This window comes from Candoia aspera, chromosome 3 (assembly GCF_035149785.1).
Source record: "Candoia aspera isolate rCanAsp1 chromosome 3, rCanAsp1.hap2, whole genome shotgun sequence".
Classification (NCBI taxonomy): Eukaryota; Metazoa; Chordata; class Lepidosauria; order Squamata; family Boidae; genus Candoia; species Candoia aspera.
Window position 1 is genome coordinate 6,149,676 of NC_086155.1, and position 27,978 is coordinate 6,177,653.

The 27,978-nt window shown below is 44.3% G+C and overlaps 1 protein-coding gene across 2 annotated transcripts; it reads left to right on the top strand.

Annotated features, from left to right (window-relative positions):
- Positions 1–9,578: 9,578 nt before the first annotated feature.
- PCMTD2 (protein-L-isoaspartate (D-aspartate) O-methyltransferase domain containing 2) lies at positions 9,579–27,441 on the top strand. 2 transcript variants are annotated; one of them, XM_063296920.1, is made up of 6 exons: positions 9,579–9,716; positions 15,730–16,062; positions 19,595–19,697; positions 22,325–22,496; positions 23,603–23,726; positions 24,425–27,441. In XM_063296920.1, exons 2-6 carry the CDS (start codon positions 15,756–15,758, stop codon positions 24,802–24,804), a joined length of 1,086 nt encoding a protein of 361 aa, XP_063152990.1. In that variant the 5' UTR covers positions 9,579–9,716; positions 15,730–15,755; the 3' UTR covers positions 24,805–27,441. The 2 variants fall into 2 exon arrangements, with proteins under 2 accessions (XP_063152990.1, XP_063152991.1); XM_063296921.1 differs by lacking the exon at positions 9,579–9,716 and adding an exon at positions 14,555–14,576.
- Positions 27,442–27,978: the final 537 nt, after the last annotated feature.

Below are 27,978 nucleotides of genomic sequence, written 5' to 3' on the forward strand. Positions count from 1 at the left end.
CTTTCCTTTGAAAGCTTTATATTTCTGGACCTTTTTCACTGCAAAATCATATACTAACTCCCCTTATCCCCTGATGTAGTAGAATGCTTGCTGCTTGTTTACTTACTTAGTTACTTATTTATTTTCTATCCCGCCTTTATTGTTTTTATAAATAACTCATATATATGGTAAGTATGTTGCTTGTTTATATACAGGTACAGGTACTGTGAAAATCTATCTATCTATCTGTCTATCTGTCTATCTGAGCCAGTTTGGTGCAGTGATGAAGGCACCGGGCTAGAAACCGGGAGACTGTGAGTTCTAGTCCTGCCTTAGGCCCAAAGCCAGCTGGGGGACCTTGGGCCAGTCACTCTCTCTCAGCCCTGGGAAGGAGGCAATGGCAAACCACTTCCAAAAAACTTTGCCAAGAAAACTGCAGGGACTTGTCCAGGCAGTCTCCAAGAATCAGACATGATATTCTATCTATCCGCCCATCCATCCATCCATTCACACACAAACACACTGCCCCGGGGATTAATGTCCCTAACTAATATGGTGTTTGGCTTCAATCCCCAGCTGTCTCTCCTTCCAGCCTACCCACAACGGACTTTCTCTTAAGAATGAGTGGTAAGAACCTATTTCTTTCTACTCTAAACATTCCTTTGCATTTCTAATTCACCGAAAGTTCCTGTGCTTCTGCTGGAAGTCCCACCATGCAGGAGATACTTCCTTCAGGCTCAGAAAACTGTACATCACCTCACAAGCATGGTCAAGTCCTTGTCAGGTTACTAAGAGGATAAAATGACCCACTTTGCATTTCTGGTACCCCTTGCTTACATTACAAGTCCTAGACTAACTGCTTAAGCAGGCTATTATAAGGGCAATCCAAAGGAACAAGCCATTCAGTGACCAGAATGCTTCTTCATGGGTTGCTTTGATTTGCTCCAGTAGCTTTGACATCCATGTCAAGATACCCTTACCGTGCTGAGCTGTTTCTGATCGCCTGGTCACCAGCATTAGGATGTCCCTGACCCTGTTGGCCTTTCATAAGGCCGTAAAGACCTGGCTTTGTGCCCAGGCCTGGGCCTCAAGCATGTGGATGGTCCCGTCTCTTGGCTGTATTAATATCTATGCATTGCTCACTTGGCAGCCGTGTATATTTATTTTGTATTTATTTTGTATTTATTTTATATTTTAACTGTTTTAATTATAATTGTTTTATGGTTTTATTGTTGTAAGCCGCCCAGAGTCACTCACTGAGATGGGTGGCTATAGAAATCAAATAAATAAATAGAACATCCACAAGCATTCTAAATGACTTTTTTTCTGCAACCTACTCAGTCTTGGAGCCACATAAGTGTTCTCAAATATTTATATGCAGAACATCAAACCGGAACAACCAGAACAAGCATGGTTCCTCTATTTCAAAAGAGGCCAACCATTCTCTCCTGAAAGTATCTCACCAATATAAAACATTTGTTCCAGAAGCATGCTCATTTTGAATTTTAAATGCCTTTATCTTTTCCATGGGCTCCACCTTGTGCCTGCGCAGAGCAATTGTTTGACTAACAGTGATTTTCTTTTTAGTGCTCTTTGCTTAAAGATTGGGACAGAAATAAGCTGCTGGGGCTGCTTGCTGATGTTAGGGGTGCCAATGAAAGGCAGAACCCATTCATCAAGATAAGGGGGGTTTTCTTTTTTTTCCTTTTCAAGAGATCGAATCTAGAGTTGAGTCACAAGGCACCTCCTGAAGGTGCATCAACTTTTCAGGTGGTAGACCATGGATATACAACAAAACCATAAATGGGAGAAAAGGAAGCCAATTTTCTTGACAATTGGAGTGAGAAGAATAGGCATTGCTGTATAATAGTGAATAGGCTTCACTGGCACAAATGGATTGGATGATGTAATCAAATCTGATTGGATCTCTTACATCATGCTCACTACAGGACCCTGATTAGCCAAGACCTTTGCACTTATATGGCTTGGCCATATTTATTTTGGAGAGATAAGGAAAGTGGAATTCCATGTCCCATCTCATCAACCAAGAAGACCAGCCTTCATCTCTGCCAATATGCCACAAGGCTCCTTTACACAACAGACCTTACCTGCTTAATTAACCCATTTTCTGGATTTGCAAAATATACTGAGCTGTAAACTAACCAAACCTGCTGAGTTTGCATGGTACATTAGGATTTAAAAATATAACCAAGGTTATAGAGGGTGTTAGTAAAGGTAAAGGTTTCCCTTGACATTAAGTCCAGTCGTGTCCGACTCTAGGGGGCGGTGCTCATCTCCGTTTCAAAGCCAAAGAGCTGGCGTTTGTCCGTAGACACTTCCGCGGTCATGTGGCTGGCATGACTAAACGGAACGCCGTTACCTGCCCACCAAAATGGTGCCTATTAATCTACTCACGTTTGCATGTTTTCGAACTGCTAGGTTGGCAGGAGCTGGGACTAGCAACGGGAGCTCACCCCGTCACGCGGATTCGAACCGCCAACCTTCTGATCGGCAAGCTCAGCAGCTCAGCGGTTTAACCCACAGCGCCACTGCGTCCTGGCATAGAAGGTGTTAGAAGGTGGAAATCTTCTTATTTGTTTCCCAAGCCGGGAACCAATTGAAACCTCTAACTGGCTGAATCAGAAATAAGTTTATTAGTATGCAAAGCAACTCAGAGTCCCTCTTTTGCAAGGAGATGGGCAGTGGCAAAATTTGATAAATAAATAAATAAACTCAAAATAACTCCATATGCAGCAGCTGCACCATACCAAGAGATCATTTAGCAGTCATCCATCTAATGACACATGAATACATTAATTTCATTAGCCAATCTGCTTTAATCTATTATCATCCTAATATTTTATGTAGTAACTTTAGGGTGGGTTGAGTTTGAAATAAAATACAGTTACTTATCAAATGAATAGAATGCACTATTCATTAGTTCAATGTGTCTTAAGCTAACCTTGAATGTATTATTTCAATGGAACAGTACATTCCTTTCTCAAATGTTTATCTAGTCTCTAGCAAGAGTTAAAGGCTTGTCCTGAAGAATTTCTAATGCCTCTTGTTTCTATCAGCTAAAAATTATTATGCACCAAGCCTATTCTATTGTGTGCATGAAACTACCAGATTTTTAATTGACCAGGTTAAGCGTGTGTTACATTAACAGGTTGACGCACTGTATCCATCTTATGCTACCCTGATTTAAAAAGTAATTCCAAGTCAGAAAAAATTTTGGAGTCTTTTCCGTCCATGACAAAAAAATGGAATCAGTTTAAGATGCAGAATGTATGCATTAGTGAACTCCGAGCTATGTTCCAATACCCTTTTCAGGAAAAATAGCCTCAAGCCCTGTGTGCTTCAAAGGTGTGCAATGCTGCGTGTTATCATAAATACCTTCTCACCTCTTCAAATCATCAACAACCCATTATTGCTAAAACAAAACGCCAATGACTGGGAACTTTAAAACTGATTGTTGTTTACCAACAACAATGTCATTTAGGGAATGGTTCACTCACCTCTAATGTTTGGAAAAGGGTCTTTGACGTGCTGTAGTTCTCCAGGGACTGAACAATTATAGTATTCTGGAGGAGACAGAAGGCAGAATAATACAGTGTCTAAAATTGCTTAGCATGTGCAAAACTGTGTCAGCCTTACCAGGTAAACCAGACAGGAAACACGACCAGATAAGCTAATTCTACTTTATTGTAAAGCTACATTGATAGAATCTTGCAAATCTGACAGTACAGATCTCCTGCCGTCTCTTTTACAGCCCGAGAAACTAGGGAGGGTCCTTTCTGAGCCTCTTGCCCTGCCCACTGTGCAGCTGAGGGCTATGCTGTCTCTTATTTGACCATTCCCTTGGCAGCATCTCTTCACCCTGTCTCCCAAGGTCTTTCCCACATACCATTACAAACTGGATGGTGACATTCTGGGTTCCAAATGAGGAGTGTATTCCAACAAAAATTGCAGGGAAGGGGCTTAATCCTGAGAGTATTCCCCATTGATTCATAATCAATTTCTTACTCAAAAATTGTTTACTGTCAAATAATTGGTTCATCATCTCAAGAATTGGTTCATTGTGAAATCAATTTCTTAAGAATCAGTTTATTGTTCAATTGCTCTGTTAGGAAGCTTTTTTTAAATATTAAAACAGAGTCTGGCTTCTTCTAACAACTTGAGACCACTATTCCATGGTGGGTCCTCTGGGACAGCAGAGAACAGATCTTGGGGTCTTTGGTGTGACATCCTTTTGGCTATTTGAACAATGCCATCATTTTCCTCCTCGGTCTTCTCCTTACAAAGCTAAACATTCCCACTTCCTTCAGTCTCTGATCAAAGGACTTAGCTTCTGGTTTCTGATCAAGCTCTTGGCTCTGCCCTTGACTCAGTTCCAGTTTTTCTCAATCTTTCTCAAATGTCCCGACCAGAACGGCATACAGCATTACTCGAACAGGGATCTGAACAATGCAAAATACGGTGGAACAATTAGGACTGTGATTTGTGATTCATGCTTTAGTTGATGAGGAGGCTGCAATGAATGGGACTACAATTTAATGTTACCGTGCAAGACGGCTGGAAGATTTCAGACTGATTGTTTTTGATGGATCGGATGGACCTTTTTGTTTATTTGTTTGTTTACTTCATTTTGATTCCCACCCCACTCCCCCAATAGGCTTCTGTTTAGGTTGTATCCTATATCACCAAAGTTTCTGAAGTGAAGTTTTCTCTTGGGACTTAGATATGCAAAGGTTCATTCACACACATGCAAATCACTGTGAGAAATTGGTAAGTACATCTGCATGGGAAACACTTTAATCTGAAGGAAGGTTGACTGGTCACTACCACCCTGCTACAAAAGTCACCCCTTTGTCCCAGATGTGATTTCCTGTTCTGGATGTAGATCAGAGCCTTGAAAAATTGGCCAACAGTAAGCATGCTTTTTCTATGTGCTTGCAATTTGCCCTTAGGAACTGTTCTCCCCAGTATAGAATATAGCTTGAGCAAGAGTGACACCTTGTGATCAAGCCAATGTAGAGTCCTTGCTGAAACAAGAAAATGTGCATAAAAACACACCAAATGATAAGCTTGTTACAATTCTTATCATGTCCCTGTAAGGCAGATCAGTATTATTATCCTTAGTTAGAGGTATGTTTTCTAGGCTCAGGATAAGGTGGAAGATTGTAGCTTTGCCATAATGTCCACATAGAAGCCTATGGTCCTAACCACTACTATTACTGACCTGCACGGTCTAACAGGAACTGGTCAATATGATGTCATCACACCAGTGCTTCATCAGAAGAGTTGGCTGCCAGTCGAGTTCCAGTACCCCAGGTTTTGGTGATGCTACTTAAATCCCTGAATCGTTTGGAAGGAGAGCATCTTTTGTATGTTTCTGTTGAGCTCTTTAATCACCTTCAGAAGTTTTCTTCGAGGGTCCTTGCTAAATGCAGTGAGATGGATGGCTTCAAGGCCTAGGGGCTTCTGGGTTGCAAGGTTCTCATTTATGGAAAATGGGCACCAGGCAAAGATATTTCTCTTCTTTATGCATGTCTAAAGCCTGGTAATTCTTCTACACTGGAATGATATATATTCCTCTGCTTTTTATTGATTGATTACATATTTGATTGTTTTCTGGTTTCTTAATGCTTAAAAAAACATTACAACGTTTAATGTTTTAAGTAAGTCCATGCCCAGTCCACCCAGAAGTCTTGGGTTAGGAAAGAACTAACTGATGGTCTAGCTGGACATGCATCAATTAATGCTGAGAAATTCTGGAGAGCAGGTGAAGTGCCAGATGACTGGAGGAGAGCTAATGTTGGGGGGGGAGAGATCCAGCAACTTATAAACCAGTCAGTTGGACATCAGTACCTGGGAAGATTTCAGAGCAGATCTTAAGATGGATTTGTAAGAATCTTGAAGACAATGCAGCAATTACAGAAGTCGGCACGTATAGAGAGTAAAGGAGACAGCCTTGACAGAAATATGCAAGAACGGTTACCCAGGCAAAGGGGGTTGAAACATTATTTAAGTCCTAGGAAGCAAAATAGTATTTGGAAGTAGCTCAAGCAAATGCCTCCCTGATTCATGGATTGATGTCAGCCCCATCAGGTAGACCTGACCAGAAAATCAACTGCACAGAAAGACTGAGGCTACCTTAACCAAGATTGGCTATAGTAACAGAATTTTGCAATGTAATGTTGTGTGGGAATGACCTTGGGAGATAGGGAGAAGAGCCACAGCCAAGGGAGTGGTCAGATATTGTAAGAGGCAGCTGAGCCCATAGCAGGAATAGAGACATGGCAAATGTCTCAGAAGGGACCCTCCCTAGTTTCTTGAATGGTAAAGGTGAGGGGGGGGAGATGTACTCTCATACTTGCAAGATTCTGTTAATTAACTCTACAATAAAGTAGAATTAGCTCATCTGGACATGATTCTTCTCTGGACTACCCCACAAGGCTGACGTGCATATCTGATTGTGCGGTACCTCCCCTCTTCCTTATACCCCAGTGAATCAGGGAGATACTTGCCTGAGGAACTTCCAAATACTATATTGGTTCCTGGGACTTAAAATAATGTTTTAGCCCTCTTTGACTAGGCAACAGTTTTCGTGTTACATCTTCAAGGTCATCTCCCTTCATCTCTACAGCATGATATTGAAACCAGTTTGGTCTAGTGGTTAAGGCAATGGGCTAGAAACCAGGAGTCTATGAGTTCCAGTCCCACCTGAGGCAGGAAAGCCAGCTGGGTGACCTTGGGCCAGTCCCTCTCAATCAGCCCAACCCACCTCACAGGGTTGTTGTTGTGGGGAAAAGAGGAGGAGAAAGGAGTATGAGGTATGTTGGCCGCCTTGAGTTATTTATGAAAACAATAAAGGCGGGATAGAAAATAAGTAAATAAATAAATAAAGTCAAGAACAATTCTTGCCAGATTAATCTTTTTTTTTAATGGGATAATTTCCTGGAAGTTCTATAGGCCCATCTTGATTTCAGCAAGTAGTTGACAAAGTATCCCATATTGACATGTTAACTAGCAAATGTGGGCTAGAGAACACAACAGCTAAGTGGATGCACAGCTGGCTCAAAATCATATTGGGAGTGTTTGTCAGTGGCTTACTCATCAAATTGGAGCTATTAAGTGGAGTGCCATAAGATAGGTCTGGGAGCTTTCCTCTTCAATATTTCCATTAATGACTTGGATGAAGAGGTGAAGAGAACACTCAATAAATTTGCACACCATACAGAACTGGTACTAGAAGACCAAAATAAAATTCTGAACAGCCTTGATGGGTTGGAGAAATGGGAAGGAACCCTTTAAGTTATTTTTGGAGATGGCACCAGATTAAGCTTTAATTTAAAGGGAACAGGAAATGGTATAATTGCAAGGCCTATGGAAATACTTTGTCTGGTGTTCTTGTTCCCTTGTGTCTTTCCTCTCTCTTATGGAAAATAAATGCTAAAAACAGGGCTGCCTCTTGGGGTGCATGGCCAGTTTGAACTACTGTCATGTTAAAAGACATTGTTTTGTCATTTCCTGTCCTGCAGTCTATCCTTCTGGGCTTTTTTTCTGGTTGAGCCAAAAACCGGATCATACCAACTGCACAGAACTACTTCCGTAAAGCCTGTGAGAGATTTTACACAGCACAAAGATTCTAAAAGGTGTATCCCAGTGACTCTAAAACAAGGGTCTGGTTGTCTGCCAAGAATGGGACAGGTCATATTTTTAACTTTGGGGATCTTTTTTATTTCTTTATCTAAAATATAGCTGCCTACCTTAAAACAACTCTGGCTTACAACTAATAAAACAGTATAAAAACATGATAAAATAGTATAAAAGCCAACAACAACAAAAATAGAAATAGAAAACCCTTTTTTTAGGGTTTTAACTTCGCTCTACATTGCTCATGTATTTTCATGCATCTTCATTCTTATTCTTCTTATTAAATTGTTATCCTGCCTTTTAAAATATATTTTGGCCAACTCAAGGTGGCGAACATACCTAACCCTCCTGCCTATTTTTCCCACAACAACAACCCTGTAAGGTGGGTGGGCTGAGAGTGACTGGCCCAAAGTCACCCAGCCGGCTTTCATGTACTGTAGTTTCATTGTAGTTTGTGTGCATCCCAGAAGGATACAGTTTCATAAAGAAAGCTTGGTGGGGGGTCTTTTTATTATTATTTGTTTATTTTTCAAACAGTTGAGAATAAGCTAGCTAGTACGATGCTTCTCTCAATTCCAGCTGAGGGGAAATTGAGTGCTGCAGAGTTTGAAGCCACAGCTGCGTTGATTTCCTGACATGGATAAAGTTTTTTGCAACTCCCAATTCGCAGACCTCATTTTGCTGTCATTTTTACTTTTAAATAGGACTGGGGGCTTTAAAGTTTTCTCTGTGACTCTTAGAGATAAGACCAAGGCTGGAAATCAAGAATAGCAGCCTGGTGTTGCCTTTGTGCCTGGATGGGGCTGCAGAAGGACATGCTGGATAAAGAGGCATTTTTTCAGCCCCCCTCCTTTATTGCTGTGAAAATGTAGCTCAAGAGTCGCTTAAAGACACAGTGACCATATTTTCTTGGAAAAAATAAAGGACAAACCTGTAATAGGGGCAAATCTGAAAGAGGTTCATAAGGATAAAAATTGTTATGTCTGTAACTGCTTTACAAAGGAAAATTCAAGAGCAAAACCAAGAAAAACTGTACAAAATCACATATTCTAATAAAAATATCGAAAACCAAACAGTACATGTACACTTATTTTAAAAAGACCATTCAATTTCCCTATTTTTATATGAATGTGAAAGATTGGGCGTGGAATGGTACCGTTTGTACGGTAAATGCTAAATGACCAAAATAAAGGACAAAAATGAGGTTTTGAAAAATAAATAAATCTAAAGGACAGCTTTCTGAAATAAAAGACTCCTTTATAATAAAAGACATATGGTCAGTGTGCATAAAGACCTTCTTGTTGGGGTTTGTGGCCTTTACACAGATCTATACCCCCTCTCGATATATATTGATACTCTAGAGTAGGGTCTCTCCAACTTGGCAACTTTAAGACAGGTGGACTTCAACTCCCAGAATTCCCCAGCCAGCATTCTGGCTGGGGAATTCTGGGAGTTGAAGTCCACACATCTTCAAGCGGCCAAGATTCAGAAACACTGATCTATACTATTTCTGGTTCCTCTCATTGCAATGGGATTTCTGGGTTGAAGTCCACCCATCTTAAAATTGCCAATTATGAGAAAAACTGCTCTGCAGTAAACACATATTCTGTATCTGTCAGTATTTGTAGCACTTATAATTAATAGGAAGGCTGAGTAGGAGAGTTAATGAGCCATCAAGGGTAATTGTCCTTATTCATTAATCAGTCATAACCACAGCCTTCTTTCAGCTTGGCACCCGGGCGCCTTCTTGATCCTTCGCTGCAAAACGGAACGTATCGTACACCCACCCTCCGCACAAGCCAACGGTGGACTCGTCACTTCCCGCTGCCCCCCCCCACTTCCCTTTCGGCCCGCACGGTACGTTCCCGCCCTCGCTCCCTCCCGCTCCCTGCCACCCTCCCTCCTGCCGCGTCGAGCGTGTGACGTCGGAGGCGCTCGCGCGGCGCCTGCGCAGTGGCGGTGCCCTGAGGGGGCCGTTTCGCCAGCTGGGCTTGTGTTTACAGCCGTGGGACGCGGCGTGTGGCTGGGCGGGGGGAGATTCGGCGGCTCGGCGGAGGCGGCTGGCGCCGGAGGAACAGGTAGAGCTGCGCCGGCTGTTCTTCCTCGGGGCTCCCTCCGTCCTCAGCTGATGGCAGGCGGGGGGGGAGTCCCCCTCGTTCGTGCCAGCCCTGGGGGGCAGGCCCCGCCCCTTCTGCCCCCTAGCAACAGCCTCACCCCCCCAGCCCCAGCTTCTACAGCGTGAGCCCTTTCCGCCCTTTTCTTCCTGGGGGCGTGGGGACCGCTCTGGCGCCCTGCACAGAGGTTGGACCACAGGACCCATCATCCTTGGCCCGGGCCGGTGGGGTAATAGGAAGGGGGTTGAGGTTGGACCACAGGACCCATCATCTTTGGCCAGGGCCGCCGGGGGTAATAGGAAGGGGGTTGCACTCCAGAGGGTGCTGGGTCCAAGGCCAGGAAGCAGAAGCAGCCTCTTGCCAGCTGGGGATTCCCATAGTGCCCATCTTGCCCTTTGGGCTGTGCATCATAGGGGGTGAGAGTCCCTGCTACGGATTCCCATAATGGCCAGCCTGCCATACTGGCTGTGCATCATAGGGGGTGGGATTCCCAGTTGGGGATTCCCATAGTACCCAACTAACCATACTGGCTGTGCATCATAGGGAGTGGGATTCCCAACTGGGGATCCCCATGGTGCCCAGCTTGGCCATTCTGGCTGTGCATCATAAGGGTGTAGCCCCCATATCTGAAAGGCTCCCCTTGTCCTGGTGTACCCTTCAAAGGGCCCTTGAAAATATTAAGCTGGAAATAGTACTCCACTAAGGTTTTTGCAGATTGCCTTGCAGCCCTTTCGGTATAAATTTTGACTGCTGGTGTTAAGTTGGGTTGTTTTTCAGGGTAATGTTTTTAGCGAAGCAAGCCATTTTATTTGGTTAATAAATGGTTGGCAGTGAATGGGATGCTGACATTTCTTCTGAACAGACGTTTCCCAACCTGAGAGTTCTCCAGATGTGTGGAATTTGGCTACTAGCATTCCCCAAGTAGCCTGGCCTTTCCTGAGAAGTCTGGAAGTTGGTCCATGTATCTGGAAATCAGAGGAGGCTGGCTCACACCCACCAAAACGTTTGGATAGAGTAGAGTAGCATCAAACACACACACCAAAGTTCTTGTCCTGTTTCTCTCACTTTAGGTAGGCCTTTGCCTTCGTTTCTTTCATGGTGATGTGTTGTTTGCTTATAGAGAAAGGATTACCAGCTTTCTTCAGTCCTGTATTCAGGGTTTGTTTTTTGTTTTTAATCCGTTCAATCATGTCTGATTCTTGGCAACTGCCTGGACAAGTCCCTGCAGTTTTCTTGGCAAGGTTTTTCAGAAGTGGTTTGCCTTTGCCTCCTTCCTAGGGCTGAGAGAGAGGGACTGGCCCAAGGTCACCCAACTGGTTTTGTTCCTAAAGGCAGGACTAGAACTCACAGTCTCCCAGTTTCTAGCCTGATGCCTTAACCACCACACCAAACTGACTCTCTGTATTCAGAGTAACCCCCTCCAAAGTAGGGTTTCTTCCCCCTCCAGTCACATACATAGGTAAACATCCTGGTTTTTAGTCCTAAAAATCCTTATGGCTAATTGTCTCAGTGAACGCTGCTGTTGTACAGTCTTGCAACTTCTGCAAATGATGCCTTGTACAATAGTGGTTTTCCCCTGCCATTTCTGAAATAAACATGCAATTTTACAGGGCATTCAGAGATTATGCGTTTCCTCACAATGCCTGATAACATGCATTCCTGCATATACCCAGACTTGTTCAGGAGGCAGAGTCAGAATGGCTACGCCATGTCTTTTGACTGTTTGCGTTTTGAATTTCCTTTTGAAAGTACCTCTGATTTACTTGAAATGTGGCTGTTGGCTTTGAAAACCAAGCGTTTCCTTTGAGCGTGAAAATCACTTCCGTTTTTTTCAGGTTGCATCCTGCGAATATATGAGCCTTATGCAAAGTTCTGTAACCCAACTTCATTTCTGTAACAGAAACGACATCTGGGCTGCCATCCAAGAAATAAAGTTTTGATTCTGTCTGTCTGCATGGGGCAGATGCCAGGGACTGTGATGGTCATGCCAGGAAAAGAAACAGAACACATGCTTTTTTTACATTTTGAAACTAGGCTGTCTGCAGTAGGTCTGGGCTGCAAAATGAGTGTTTTTGTCAGAATGTTTTTCATTATCATCCACACCCTCCTTCCTCTGGGATACACAGTCCTTCTGTGGGAGGGCAGCGTAGGCAGGAGACCTTGTTTTCAATAAGTGTGCCCTGAGTTGGCTGCAAACCAATTATCTCTTGTCATGGTGAAACAGCATGCAGATGTATGCTAATAACCCTGTAACTGGAGAGCAGCCAGGTCAGAGAGCAGCTGTCTTGCATGGGGGAGCTGTTTGACTCTGGACATGTTATTTAGTGAGGAATGGACAGCAAACAAAAAATGAAGCCCCTCAGACTTCAGGATGTGTGTGCTTGAAGTAAGCCTTAAGCTGTATGAATGCTAGAAAGAGGTGCATTTACACTTAAATCCCATTCAGGGCTCTTGGATGTTTTCCATGCCCAGCATATTTTGTAGAATCCTAATAGGCTGAATATAAATACTCAGAACATCCATTCCTTGTTTGCTTTTCTTTGAAAGCAATCTTTTTATTTTCACTTCTGGAGGCAGTCATTTGATAGCAAGAGAGCTATAGGCAGATGGAAGGGAGGGGGAAAGTAACAGACGCTTCAGGATCTTTTCACTTGGGGATCAGAATCAAGTCTTTGTGGGAAACGGTAGACTTGAAGGTATGTTATAACAGAAGATGTATGGAGCGTGCAGATCATGAGGAAGAGGAGCGCAATGCCCTTTTTGCTCAGCTGGACAGTGTCCCAAGGCATCCAGCTGGCATCAGTGACAAACACAATATTTAAACTAGATAGGCGGCTGAGTTGATGCATCAGGGGAGCATTGCATCTGGCATCCTCCCAGCCGCTGTACAGTCTGATGATCAAATCAAATCAAGGACTGGATTGAGGAGCGCCCCATTCTAGTCCATGCAGACACATCCCCAAAAATAAACATGAGGTACTTTTCTGGGCCTGAATATTGAGTTTAGCTATTAGAAGCATACAGGTGATTATCTGCTTATGTGATTATCTCTAGGGCAGGTATAGTTCCGGGGAAAGGTTCTGTCACAGCCATAAATCCTTCACAGCCTCCTCGTTCCAAGCCATGATTATCCCTTATCAAGCAGTTCTGCATTGGCTCATGCTCAGATGTGGAGGTCAGTTCCAAAATGTGCAGGTTTATCTAGCGCAGTGTTTCTCAACCTGGCAGCTTTCAGATGTGTGGACGTCAACTCCCAGAAGTCCCCAGCCAGCACAGTGTTTCTCAACCTTGGCAACTTTCAGATGTGTGGACTTCAACTCCCAGAAGTCCCCAGCCAGCATGGCTGGCTGGGGACTTCTGGAAGTTGAAGTCCACACATCTGAAAGCTGCCAGGTTGAGAAACACTGATCTAGCATGTAGAAATCAAGCCTACTGCATACATTTTAAGTCTACCAACAGCAGTGCAGATTCAAATCCTGGAAGTCTGTAGAAACTCTCTTGGTGACTTTGGACCGTACTCTTTCAGCTTACCCTACCTCATAAGATTGTTGTTGAGATTAAAAAAAAAACTGTACATCTGTTTGACCTCCTGAAGGAATATTGGGACATAAATCTAACCAATAAAGAGTTACCTTGGTGCATATTTTTGTTGTTGCTTTGCAGATCATCCAAAACCCACCTAAATACAGTACCAATATTTGTAAGTGTTCAAGTAAGGACTCTGCTGGAATGGTAATTTCCCATTTAGATTTTACGGTATGTTTCTGGTCATTACTGATAAAGCTTTGATGCATACGAGTGAGTTACTGCTTTTCCGAAACACATGCAAAAATGAAGCTGAGGCAAAACATGTTAAACTAGGAATTAAAGTCCAGATCGGCTGCTTCTGCAAGTCTTGTTAGAAGAGCAAAGTGCCGCAATAAAAATTTACATTCCCTTTTTCCCGTATGGATTATTAACAGTCTATCTAAACAGCTTTGGCGTTAAAAAGTGCTTGCCGGTTAGAACTGGCATTCCAAAAGGGATAGCATGTGAAATGCTTAATGTGGCACTTACAATGACCCCATTTCCCTGTGTTACTATGGTATTCCTAAACCTGGCAGTAAGGCAATTATTTAAGAATATTTTGGCTAAGAGGATTTCCGTCTTTAAAACTGAATTTCAGATTGCATTTGTTTTAAGGCAAGGCTCCAAGCAACATTAAAGACACCTCAGGTTTGTATAGCAGGATTTTGTCCACGCTCTTTGGCCTCTGTTGCCAAATTACTATTTCCGGATTGATCAGCAGATCTGTGCCTTTCCATCATCTTTAATTCCTTGTATGCTTCTTTCCAATTTTATGTGTAGATTATGCATTCACTTATAGACTCTTATTACTACTGTTCAGACATGCACGTTAGGGCAGCTGGAATTGGGATGACCTTTGGAATGGTTAGAGTGGGTGATGTTCGGGGAGGTCCTCTTTCAGAGTCCATCTCCTTTGTAAAGAGGTCTAGGAGCAAACTTGGACTTCCAGGCTACTTCAGGAAGAATACAAGTAGTCCTCATTTAGTGAACACTGGTCCTCATTTAGTGACCACAATTGGGATTGGCAATTCAGTCATTAAGCAAAGCAGCTGCTAAGGGAAATCACGACTGTGCTTATGATCTTACTTCAACTTTCCTTTGCTTTGCAGACCTGCAAAGGTCATAAATGCGAGGATTGGTTGTGAAGTTACTTTTTCACCACCTTTGTAACTGCGAATGGTCGCTAAATGAGCACTCACCAAACGAGGACTGCCTGTGGTACAGTGGAGAATTCTGCATTGTAGGCTTTTTTCTCAGGTAAGCACAGGGAAACAAGGAAAAGCAGTATTCTACTTCCCAGCAGGTTGTCCTACTGAGGGTCCAGCAGCTGCAAAACTAGGCAGGACCCTCTGGTTAGTCATTCCTGACTCAGCTTCATCTCCAGGGCACCCTGCTTGAGCCAACACAGCAGCTGCAGTTAGGAAGCAACGAGGCTTCAGAGCGGCACTTGTTATTCATCATGTATAGCAGCGGTCCCCAACCTTTTTGGCACCAGGGACTGGTTTCGTGGAAGACGGTTTTTCCACGGACTGGGGCTGGGGGAATGGTTTTGGGCAGCGCTGGAAGTGGCTGAGGGCAGCGAAGGCGCAGGAAGGCAGGCTTGTCTGGTAGTCTGGCTGTGCAAGGCTTGGAAGGTCTTCCCAGTTCTGGATCCTAAGAGGCGAGGTCTGGAAGTTGAGCCTGAAGAACGGTTGTCCCCGACAACACGTTCCTCTTTTTCCCGACCTTTTATTCTTTTTTCTTCGCGCCGTTTGGAGATAGCAGCCAATGGGCTTGCTTTCTTTTTGGCACTCTTTCCAACTGTCAAGCTGGGCTCTGTTGCGACTTTTCTGCCGTTGCTGCAGAGCTCAGCACTTTTCCCACAGTTGCTGCACAACTCAGACTGCATCCCAACAGAGAATCTAAGGCTGCCGCTGATCTGACAGGAGGCGGAGCTCAGGCGGCAATGCGAGCGATGGGGAGCAGCTGTAAGTACAGATGAAGCTTCGCTCGCTTGCCCGCCGCTCACCTCCTGCTGTGTGGCCCGGTTCCTAACAGGCCACGGACCAGGTTTGGTCCGTGGCCCAGGGGTTGGGGACCCCTGATTCTTGGGTCCCCTCTTCCTGTTATAAAGTGAAATCCCTTCATGCATTGCTAACACAGATTGTCATATTTCTGTGCTCTGTTCCTTCACAAAAGTGTAACATGCTATCATGGGTGGAAAATGCAATACAAAAGGTCAAGTGGAATTCATATTTCTGTAACCTGACGGAGGCTTCTGAGGGGAAAGCTCTGGTGAGAAAAGAGGGCTGTGACTGACAAGGTTTGTGTGTGTGTGTTGTACATATATGCACATGGTATCTTCTCTACTCTTCCTCTGAATGAGTCGGCAGTGACACCTTTTTCCTCTTCCACTTCCTGTGTGACCCAGAATTGGTTTTTGAATCCGCGTGGACAATGGGAGGTGCTGTGAGTGCCGGAGAAGACAACGATGAATTAATCGACAACCTGAAGGAGGCTCAGTACATCCGGACGGAGCTGGTAGAACAGGCCTTCAGGGCTGTCGACCGGGCAGACTATTACCTTGAGGAGTTCAAGGAGAATGCGTACAAAGATTTGGCTTGGAAGCATGGGAACATCCACCTCTCTGCTCCCTGCATTTACTCCGAAGTTATGGAAGCTCTGGATCTCCAGCCGGGGCTTTCCTTCTTGAACCTAGGAAGCGGCACCGGTTACTTGAGCTCCATGGTTGGGCTCATCTTGGGTAAGTGATCCCGTGTTCTGCCAAACCAGCTCTGTGAATCCTGCTTCTTGCCTCGCGAAAGCAAAATACTCTTTTCTGAATGTTAATAATAGAGCGGGCACCTGCAGGATGCAAATATTGTTGCTCGTTTCCGCAAAACCGTGCCTCTGCCCAACCGAAGGATGAATATGCTTCTGTTGCATATGTATCGGGAGACGTGGAAGCTGGTGGGCGGGATCGTGGTTATTCTGCGTCTGTTCCATATTCCTGTGGGCCACCGCTTCATTCCTGCCCGGCTTCAGCTGTGAATTTAAACCAGAGACTATTCTAGCGTGAACGCCAGTATGTAGTTGTGTGACCTTCCACCCACTTTGGAACAAAATGAGGATTCAGCACTGTGTTGGATTAGTACCCTGCAGGCAAGCTGTTAACTTGCTGTATTTTATAGCTCTCTAAAACTCACTGTAAAAGTATTTTACAGCTCCAGTGCTCTTCCAGTGAGAGGCAAGGGGGTGGATTCAAGCTGGGAAAGGCTGTTAGAAGTTTCTTCTTCCCCAGTCAGAACTGGCTGCAGGTCCCGAAAACAGCAAGGCATACCGGAGCAGGTTTCCTAACTGGGCTGGAACTGGGGTGTTCTGCCCCCATATCCTGCCCCTAAAGTGGAAACAGTAAGATAAAGTGAGTGGGGAGTGTACAGGCACAAACACAACAGTGTTTTCTTTCTTTTCAGTGACGCTCTGCTTAGGCACGCTTCCCTCCCTCTGTTTCTTTGTTTTGTTGGCCCATTTCTTGGTTTAAGATTGCCTACTTTTTTATGTAGATCTAGGCCTCCTATAGCTTGGTTCAGCTGTCTTACTGTGTCACACTTATTAAAATTTTATTCATTGTTACTGCAGCGTTGGGTGTGTAGTAATGCTATTAATTCCAAAACCACTCAGACCTGGTTACCCTGTTTAAAGAGGGGAACCCGAACATTAATTTAAAAGCTTAGTCCTTGAGAAGGAGGAGCCCTGTTCTGCCCCATGCAGACTCCCGATAAAAAGGGAAATGGAGCACATACTTGCCGCTCGAGAATAAGTGGGAATGGTTTAGCTACCTGGGCCGAATGGAACTCCTTCACCTGTGGATACAGCTGCACCCAAAAGCTCTGGAGCTCAGGTGAAAGGGGTGGGAGGGTGGAAGTCACAGGAAGGGGTGTCCTGACTAAGCAAGAACCACACCGAGACGAGGAAGAAGTCTCTAGTGCTTTATTATTGCTATAGTAGACAAAAAATCCTAACCAGCTGAAGAAGCGTGGGGAAAACCCAGACAGATAAACCCCCAAAAGTCAAGGCGGGCCTGTTCTGTGTCTCTTTGAATGACAGCTCAAAGTCTCTAAACTACACATGCGTTTTTGCCCTGGATAGAGGCCCCCTCCTGCTCACCATCAGAACTCACGACATCGTCTATATGTTATGTCTTCTTGACAGGTACCTTCAGATACCTTCCTACAAACACCAGTCAAGCTCTTGATATCTTTCGTCATCTTTCAGCTTACAAACACTAGGATGATGCAGAATTCATTGTAAAAGCATAAAAATAAAACAATTTATGCAACAGTAAATGACACAAGCATTGAAAGCTTCAAGGGTGGGCTGCTTTCCTTTTCTAAGAAAACATATTTTTTGTTCCACAGAGGATTTTTAATGTTGTGACTATAGCAGTATTTTTAGTGTTGTGACTTATTTATTTAATTAATATTTCAGCCCTTTTCTTTTTGTAAACTAAGCATTTAAATGGTACTCCTTTTTTCCTCGTAACAACCTTATTGGTCTCTCTTTTATTTCGAGGGGGAGCGGGTGCATACATTTGGAAGTTTATAAAAGTGGCTGATAAAATGGCTAGTTTTATGGGCATGACCACAAACATAACACCCCTAATTTCACCAAATTGCAAACTGGGGGTAGTAGAAGATAAGCATTTGTCTAAAACAGTGTTTCTCAACCTTAGCAGCTTTAAGATTCTCCCAGCCCCTGACATCTTAAAGTTGCTAAGGTTGAGAAACACTGGTCTATAAAGCCAAATACGAGACAAAGGTGGGATGTAAACATCAATGTACATCCCATTTTTAACTTAAATTTTCTCATTCAAGTTACCCCCATCCCCAACTCTTGCTCCACACTTCCATTCTGTTGTGTGCTACCTTTGGAGAATTTTCCAAAAGGCAGCACAGAAATACAATCAAAAGCAGTTTATGGATTTCAAACTGCAGGATGTTTTTTGGAATCCCGATCCATGTTTAAGAGATGGCTATTCCCATTGCAACTACTGTACTGCAATGGCATGAAGGCATTAGAAATAATCTCGGTGTAATCTTTTTAGGCTAACTTGGTTTATATCTGTTTCCAGAGGTATCGTCTGAATATAAATCTCCAGTATACGTATGCGTGTTTTTTATGGTTGAAGTTCCTACAACAGGCTAGGCTAGGCTAGGCTAGGCTAGGCTAAAATGAGGTTCTCTGTGTTGCAGAAATACAGCCATTTTCTTAGTTTATTGTCAAAATGGGAGAATCACAGCCATTGTGTTAGCATGGTGCATGGATATCTCATTTAATTCCCCTGAAACATCTTAACCGATGTTCATTCCGTAGATTCAAGATGTTATCCTAGTATGTTCTGAAAAGTTAATGAGCTGGATTTTGGATTGTTGGATGGAGTCCCCTAATCTGCTGCCGTCTTCAGAGAGAAATTGCAGCAATTCCTTGCCTGAAGCATTCATTGTTGCTTTGCTCCACTTTGTATGTAAGCACAGCACAGTAAAACAGGTCTGAGAAGACCTATCAGTCCTCCCTGCCCCACAGACACCTGCGGAAGTCATTATGGAAGTCTGAGAATAAAAGCAGATCCAAAACCTAAGAGCGTTGGACTGTGCTGCACCCAAAGAGCCAACAAGTTTCAGTCTCTCTGTTCAGGGCTAGCAAAGTGGGAAAAAATAAAGACAGCCAAGCTGCTTCTAAAAGACTAACAAAGGCCACTGACTACTTCTACCTGCACATAACATCACATCAGTAAACACTGTTTTAAAAAAGAGTTTCTAAAGGAACATTAAGGAGCTTTACAAATATTCCAGGAACCTGAAAATAAGGTGAATACGCCAAAAACCTTTGAAAGTCAGATGCTAAATAGGAGTTTTTTAAAAAAAATCAAAATTATGTTTTCTGCATCTGTTCTTTATTTTTCCCCCCCTCTCTATGTGACATCTCCTTCCATTTCTTCATCGCTTGATTGCTGCTCCTGGTGAAATACAGAGAATTTTTCCATCTCCTTATTAGTTGTTTTATACTCTTTCCATCCACTACATAGTTCAGTTAAACTAGTAAATAAAACTAAAGAATTTGTTTATATGTGCCTTTAAACGAGTACCTGCCCATTATAGGCCTTTGGGGGATCCAAAAATGATCAATTGCACGAACTCTCTCTTAGTTTGTATGTCCAGCTGGGAGGAACCTATTGAACTGAGTCTGTACTTTTCCTGCCTTTTACAACCGTCTCTTTGCATTCCTTAAAAATATAGGCCCTTTTGGAATAAATCATGGCGTAGAGCTTCACACTGACGTTATAGAATATGCAAAGCAGAAACTGGACTTCTTCATCAGAACAAGTGACAGCTTTGACAAGTAAGATCTGAGGGTCACTTAATTTGCATTAAAGCAGATTTTCAGGAAAAATCCTACCCTTCAGGTAGTAATTCCTAGTTATTGGATGAAGTGAATCCAAGACACATACAGGCAGTCCTCATTCAGCAACCACTCATTCAGTGACCATTTGAAGTTACCGTGATGCTGAACGAGGGGACTTACAACCAGTCCTCATAGTTGCGGCCATCATAGCATCCCCATGGTCAGTTGATCATGATTCGGGTGCTGAGCAATTGGCTCAGAGTGATGACATCACAGCATCCCACAGTCACGTGATCACCATTTGTGACCTTCACTGCCAGCTTCCAACAAGCAAAGTCAATGGGGAAGCCGGCAGGAGGTAGCAAATGACGATCATGTGCCCGCAGGTCACTGCAACCACGTGGGGTTCACCTAATGATGGCAACTGTAACTTCCACAACTGATGTCGCACTTTATGACCACATCGCTTAGTGATGGAGTTGCCAGTCCCAATTACCATCGTTAAGTGAGGACAACCTGTATTTTATGTGAGTGAAGATAGCTACAAGCAAATAGAAGGAATTCAAGGAATTTAGGTTGCTGCTTAGATTACATACCTTCAGGTTTCTGCTGTTTTGGAATTAATAGGCTGTTTCTTCCTGAACAAAGAAAATGGAAGATTCTTAAGTTTCATAGAGAAGATATGACAACTTAACAATAAGTGCATTCCAGAAATATATCTGAGGTTATAAATAATAGTGTGGAAAAGATGTTATATACAATTAAAACATCTTTGCCCCTTAGAAAATTGACGGTTGAGATCCCACTGGCTAAGAAGAGCAGGAAGGGAATAGCCATATTGCAGAGAAGCACGTTTTCCTGCTGGGGTACCTTCTCCATCTAAATCACCTACCGGTGGGGCAAATCTTTCCCACCCAGCCTCTCTGCGTCCGGCTTTCAGAATTTCCAGTGAGGTCCCGTCTCCTAAATCTCTGTTGCAGCCCTGCCCGCAGGAACAGCATTCCCCGCCTGCCCCACCACAAGAGACATGCAGAGCCCCCACTCTCTTAGGGTTCTGGAAGGCTGAAGGCCTGGCTTTGTTCCCAGGCCTGGGGTTAGTGGACCCCATTACTTTTTTTTTTCTTTTTTACTATTATGACTGTTTTTACCTGGGCTGTTATGCTTTGTGGTTTTGTTTTTAATTGTTTTAAATTGTATATGGGATGTTATAAGTGCCCGGGGTCTTTGGGGGTGGGGCGGCTATAACAAATATAAATGATAATTTAAATTTCATGCCTTAGGCCTGAAAGCCGGCTGGGTGACCTTGGGCCAGTCACTCTCTCTCAGCCCAACTCACCTCACAGGGCTGCTGTTGTGGGGAAAATAGGAGGAGGAAGGAGTATTAGGTCTGTTCCCCGCCTTGAGTTACTTATAAAAAACAATAAAGGTGGGATAGTAAATAAATAAGATGATGATGATGATTATGATAATGGCATCATAAAGAGAGGTAAAGTGTAGATGAGCATTGCAGCTTATGGACAGTCCTCGGGCTTTCCAGGCCCTGTTCTCTGGGGCTTTCCCTGTTTTTCCCAGTTGGGAAGGGTAGGGCTGGGTGAAACTTTCTTCAGATGCAGCTGGAAGTCACACCTCATGCCAGTGTTTCTCAACCTCAACAACGTTCAGATGGGTGGACTTCGACTCACAGAATTCCCCAGCCAGCATTCAGATGAGGTCCACCCATCTGGAAGTTGCTGAGGTTGAGAAACACTGCCTTATACCGTGCTATGGGGGCTGCTGTGAAGCCTGCAAGATGGCAGCTGGCGAGGCCTTAGCAAAGGGCTCCAGGAAGAGGTGATCTGCTTCTCAGAGGGGAAGTGGGAAGTCATCCAGTTATGTGGCCATCCTGGTGTAAGGGCATGAAGGGAATGCCTAATTTCCTTCTTCCTTTTCCCAGCTGCCTTAGAAACCCCCACTAGCCAGCTTCTAAAAAGAAGCAGTAACAGTTTTGGAAGGTGTCTGTGTTGTAGGCCTGCATGTTTCTCTTGACTTTACTCCTTGGAGCTCTTTGATATGCTGGGGAGGTCTGGAGATGAATGGCTAGAAAAGATGCCTAGAGTGACACCGGTGTAAGAGAAGGGACAAAGGTGGCTCAACACGGGAAAGAGTTCACATGCAAGCCTACATCATGGCAGGAAGGGCAGCACAGCAGATCTATTTCTCTGTCCTTAATGCAGGCGCAGCTAACCCCCCAGCAGCCTTGTTTAGGATTACCCAATCCCTTTTAGAGAAATCCTAAATCCAGCCTGGAAGTTGTGCTGCTGGGCTGTGGTAAGGAATTTGCACGGTATCTGGAGCATAAATCTGGTCACAGTTGTTTGGAGTTGGGCATTGGATGGGCAGGTCCAGTTGAGATGAGGGAGGCTTCACCTGGCATGGTTATCTGGGATCAGTTTGAGCCTGGGAGTACTGAGGAAGTGGACAGGTAGACCAACAGTCAGTGATCAACTGGGAGTTGTAGTCCAAACTATCTGGAGGGTCTCACGTTGCCAGCCCATAATCTAACCCTGTGCATGTTGCAAATGCTCTCACTTGCATTCTCATGCCGTGTTGAAGTGTCATTCACAAGCCACCTTCCTTCTTCTGAGGTTTGAATTCTGCGAGCCTTCCTTTGTCTCTGGGAACTGCTTAGAAATCTCTCCAGAATGCTCTCAATACGACCGGGTGTACTGCGGAGCGGGGGTCCAGAAGGAACATGAAGATTACATGAAGAACTTGCTGAAAGTTGGTGGGATTCTTGTCATGCCCCTGGAGGAAAAGGTTTGCTGGCGGGATGGGTGCCTTTATTATCTCTGATACAATTTGGATTTGTGGTGGATACTATAAATTCCACAAAGGACAGGTTTGGTATCCTGTCTGCCAAGAAACGAGTGGATGGGCCCCTGGGAGATTAAACAGGTTTGAGACTCCTGGGAGATAGAGACTAGGGGGTCTAGAACGGGAGCAAGCCAACTGGGGGCAGAGGGTTACATGAAGCTGGACCTTTTGTTTGATAGGGAGGTGGCAGTTGTTCAGAATACGGTTAATTTGAGGCACAGTGTAAAGTAGTAGTAATTGTAGATGGGAGGCTCCTTTACATTAAACTCTAGCTAATGGTGCTGGGAAGATACCGCGTGGTGAAAAGTGATGGTGCAGTGCAGTGTATCTCAGCCTCCGTAACTTTAAGATGTGTGGACTTCAATTTCCAGAATACCCCAACCAGCATGTGTGGACTTCTGTGAACTCCCAGAATTCCCCAGGATTGAAGTCTACACATCTTAAAGTTGCCACAGTTGAGCAATGTTTCTCAACCTCAGCAACACTCAGGAGGGCTGACAAACACACGCCACTTGCTTGCCTTTTAACACAACCACCCTCGTGGTCAGCTAACTGGGGAACACGGCTGCCGTGAATTTAAAATGGGATAGCCTTTTTTCAGATCCTTTCCCTTGATTTGTGTGCGCCGGTTTTGTCCTGCAGCAGAACTTCCTTGTTGGGGAAGAGGGCACGACAAGCTGGTCCCAAGGCATGGACTTCAACTTCAGCATGCTGGCTGGGGAATTCTGGGAGTTGAAGTCCACACATCTTAAAGTTGCTGAGGTTGAGAAACACTGGGGTACTGTATAGCCCACCGTTCCCAATCTTAGCAACTTCCAGTTATGTCGAGCAACTCCCAGAATTCCCTAGGCAGTATGGCCATTGTTAAGATTTCTGGGAGCTGAAGTCCATCATATCCAGTACAACTTCTGGATATTAGTTTTAATAAGCCCCACATTTGCCAAAACGTGAAGTAGAGAAGTGGGGGGGGGCTGTTTTTAAAGGCTGGCAATTTCTGCTGTCTGCTGTAGCAGACCAGCTTCATCTCCTGTTTTTGTCCTTCAATGCAGCTGACAAAGATCACTCGAACAGGCCCTGCAGCCTGGGAGACCAAGAAAATCTTGGCTGTTTCCTTTGCTCCTCTAATCCAACCCAACCATTCAGATTCAGGGAAGTCTAAACTTGTTCACTTGCGTAAGTCTGCCACGTCTGCCGATATCTGCATTTCCTCGTTCATTCTTTCCGTTCTGAAGATTGGGCAATGCCGCTCTTTCCATTGCCTGCCCCACTGCGGGTTGGGATGTTGGGCTCGCCTGGAATCAGGATCTCCACTCCTTTTAACCCTCCCCAGCCTCCAATGAAGTAGGCTAGGCCGAGCGATAGCGACCAGTCCCTCAGGGAGCTCCACAATGAAGGGAGAGCTGGATCCAGAGTCTTACCAGACCAGGTCTTAACCGGTTTGACCACTAACCATTACACTAGACTATCTCCTTGATATATGCGGACAAATATCAAGTGGATATATAGATCCACTTTTGCTCAGGGGATGTTCCTGTGTTCTGCCTTGCTTTGGGAGACGTTGAAGGGAGTAATCGGCTCTCTGCTCTTGCCTGGCATAGATTTCTCCATGCTGCCAGCCAGTTCCTTGGCCAGATTGGTGTCCCTTTTTGATCAGTTCAGTGTTTCTCAACCTTGGCAACGTTAAGCTGGGTGGGCTTCAACTCCCAGAATTCCCCAGCCAGCCATGGGAGTTGGGGTCCACCCAGCTTAACGTTGCCTAGGTTGAGAGACACTGGTTTAGTTTTGTTCCCACCCTGATCTCAGCCAGAGTATAACTTCTTGTGCCGGTGAAGGTTCCCCACTTGTCCCCTCCTCTTCTTTCTCGTCTCCAGCCCCGGTGGTGGTTCGCAGCCTTCAGGACCTGGCTCGCATTGCCATCCGCAGCACCATCAAAAAGCTGATCCACCAAGAAACTGCGGGCAAAAGCGGAAACGGCCTCAGGAACCCGCCAAGGTTTAAGCGGCGGCGTGTCCGGCACCGCCGCATGGAAACCATAGTCTTCTTGGACAAAGAGGTCTTTGCGAGCCGGATCTCCAACCCTTTGGAGGATAATAATTGCGAGGAGTTGGAGGAGGAGAGCAGGGAAGAAGTCGAAAAACCTATTCCTGAACTGAAGCCTGAGCCTCCTACAAACATCCTGAGAGAGAAGGTCCTGAGCCTGCCTCTCCCTGACCCTTTGAAATATTACCTGCTTTATTACAGAGAAAAATAGGACCCTCTGAGCAGTCGTAGGCAGGACAATAAAACACTCAGGAGGGCTGACAAACACACGCCACTTGCTTGCCTTTTAACACAACCACCCTCGCGGTGAGCTAACTGGGGAACACGGCTGCCGTGAATTTAAAATGGGATAGCCTTTTTTCAGATCCTTTCCCTTGATTTGTGTGCGCCGGTTTTGTCCTGCAGCAGAACTTCCTTGTTGGGGAAGAGGGCGCGACAAGCTGGTCCCGAGGCTGCCTGCCTCTTACGGAAGTGAGGGCTTCATGCCGGTAAAAGCTAAAAGGAAAACCGCAAGTTTGCTGAAATATCTCTGAATATCTCAACTGTTGTCATTTGTTTTGTTTTTTTTCCCCCTCCAGAATGCAGTTTCAGAAATTGTTTTGGCAGGACCCAGATATGTTGCTTTGCCTGCAAAAGAGAAAGTCGCGTAGCCGGATCTGACCCGCTCAGCCTGGTATCTCCAATAATCCACCTGGGAGGGAGGGAATGTTACTGGCAAGTGGGGTGGAAGGCTGGCCTCGGCTGAGCGAACTAAAGCTGCTTTCCCATCAGATGTTTAGGCAGAGCTTTTTCAGGAAGGGTAACGATCCCCCAAGACGCTCTGCTAGAAAGACAGGGGAGGAGGTTCTCCTGTTCGGTAAAAAGCGTGAGAGAGAGGCTGTGCGTGGCTTAAGCAGAAGCAGCCAAGTTAAAACAGGAACTTGCAGAAGTCCAGCTTTTGCTTTGCTCGCCCACCAGTTGGTTGGGCTTGTCCCGAGAGAATTCCCTAAAAGGATTTCAGGTGATGGAGGAGGAGACAAGTCAGGGACGGAACCAGCTCATTCAAATGCACTGGACTTTTTTGAGGGTCTGTTACAAAAGGGATGAATCAGGTATGTTGTGGGAATAATTGGGCACGTTATTTGGATTCAGATAGTTGCTTAGTTGTCTAGACAGGAAGTGCCTGGAGGAAACTGAAAATGGCTGATTGGGCTCTTGTGTCTGTACCCCGTAGGGTCCACAGCTTTAGCCCAAAAAAACTGAAACTACTAGCTTTGTTCCCCCCCCCTTTTTTTTTTATAGAGGACACAGTAAAACTTATTCTGACAATGCACCTGAGAGTTTTGAAATGTTCTGTAACACATACATCCTTGTCCAGGAAAGTAGATCGTTCTTGGCCTGGCATTTTGAATGAGAAGAGCAAAGCAGTGACTGTCATTAAAATTTTTAGGTTTCTCCTCCCAGCTGAAATATTGGGCAAAACCGTCAGATATTCCCAAAAGAGGGGTTTAAGATAGTTTTCAATCCACTTTGGATTTTCTGTGGAAGCTTTTAATTTTATTTAACTTCTAAATATCCGTTGTTTGGCCACTTAAGTTAGAAAAAAGTGAACTAGAGGTTGATTTTCTTTCAAGTTGAAATACATACTCAAGAATGCAAAAGTGTTCTTAACTCGGCAAGCAATTGTCCCCATCCTGAACACACCGTATAGCAGTGATCTCCTGTGGTCTACCAGCCGCTCAGTAAACCCGTGGTTTGTGATCCCATCAGGGGAGATTTTTAGTCTAGGCACTGCATGTGCAATGTTGTGTTTCATCTTGTGTTATCTGAAGCTTTATGTCAACAATAACAAGAATCTTGTAGAGCTCTGATCTTGATAACACAGTTATCTGCTAAAATCCTTCTGTATCCTTCATTCTGCTCTGAATGATGCTGTTAACTGTTAAAAGCTATATATCACTTTCCTTACCCTGAGTCGGTCTGTTGAACCATTTAGGCACTACCATCTTGTGTGAATGGCCAGCCCTTTAAGGTTTGACCTGGTGTCTCCCCAGTGGCAAACCCAGTTTTTGTTGTCCAGAAAGCAGTTTATCATGAAGTTCTTCTCTGTGACTTGGATTTAATCTTCAAATAATTCAGTAAACACACTTCTTTCAGCGTCAATAATATCTGCCCTGGAAGAGGCATTATTTTCATTAACTTTAGTTCCATCCATGTACTCTGTTCTTGAGTTTTCTCAAGAAAAATTACCGAAGCTATTGTGCGAGGGTTTTTCTTCATCCTGTCCTTTGTTAAAAATTACCTGGAACTCTTTCTTCAGTGCATAGGAAAACAGTATCCTCTTGGGGCTTTTCTCTTATTTTGGGGTGAAAGATAACCTTTGCAAGCAATTGTGATTTGTCCAGCTGTTGTTTTATCAATATACGAAGGTAGAAAATGTGTGTTTGGGTGACAGCATAACTGTGAAATAACATAGGCTAGACCATTGTAACAGAAGAGGAATGGTCAGTGTGGTATCCTACACACCAGCAAATACACACTGATTAATCCAGTCGGTGTATCTCAGTAAACTAATGTGGCTTCTGACACCTGTTCTTGTAAAATAGATGCCCAATTCCATCAGCCGTTTATTGTTTCCAGCTTCACATAAGCGTGCTATGATTTTTTGGTAGCTTTGGGTTAGATTCCCAAGTTGTACCCTTACAAAAGGTTTTGCTTTCATAAGGTAGTTAAAGATGTAAATAGCTTAGAAATGAAGATGGAGAAGGAAACATTCCTGAAGCATGGAGAAAAGTTGGAAAGAAGTGATTTCAAATGCAGATTTTTATCAAAATACATGTCTGTGTCAATAAAAATGGTTCCACCTTAACTCTGCTTCGGTGGTGCTTCATGCTGAGAACACGTGCGGTGCATATTTTCCCATTGCTCTCGCAGTACCTTTCAGAGTTGCCCTTCGGAATAAGTGAGGGATAACCCAGTTATGGAGAGGAAACTTAGAAAGGGGTCCTAACTGAAACAGGTACTACTATAATTCTAGACCACTGGTAAAAGGAAGAATACCACACACGTTCTTATTTATTAATATATACTCCAAGGCTAAACCAACAAACATTAAAACATCTTGCTCGCTCGCTCTCCCCGTGTCTGTGTGTGTGTGTGTGAGAGAGAGAGAGACATAGAAGCCAAAAGCACTCAAAACTGAGGAAAGCACCAGACGATACCTATAAGTCAGCCTTTTGACCCTGGAGGAACCCTTGAAAGATTTTTCAGGCCCTGCACGTTCAGGCTCCAATATAGGCCAGAAGCTACAAAAATACTGTATTTCTTTCATGGGTAGGGCTGTATAGCTGCATTCACAGTGTTCTTAAACTGAAAATAAAGAATGAAACCTACCTCTTCAATGTGA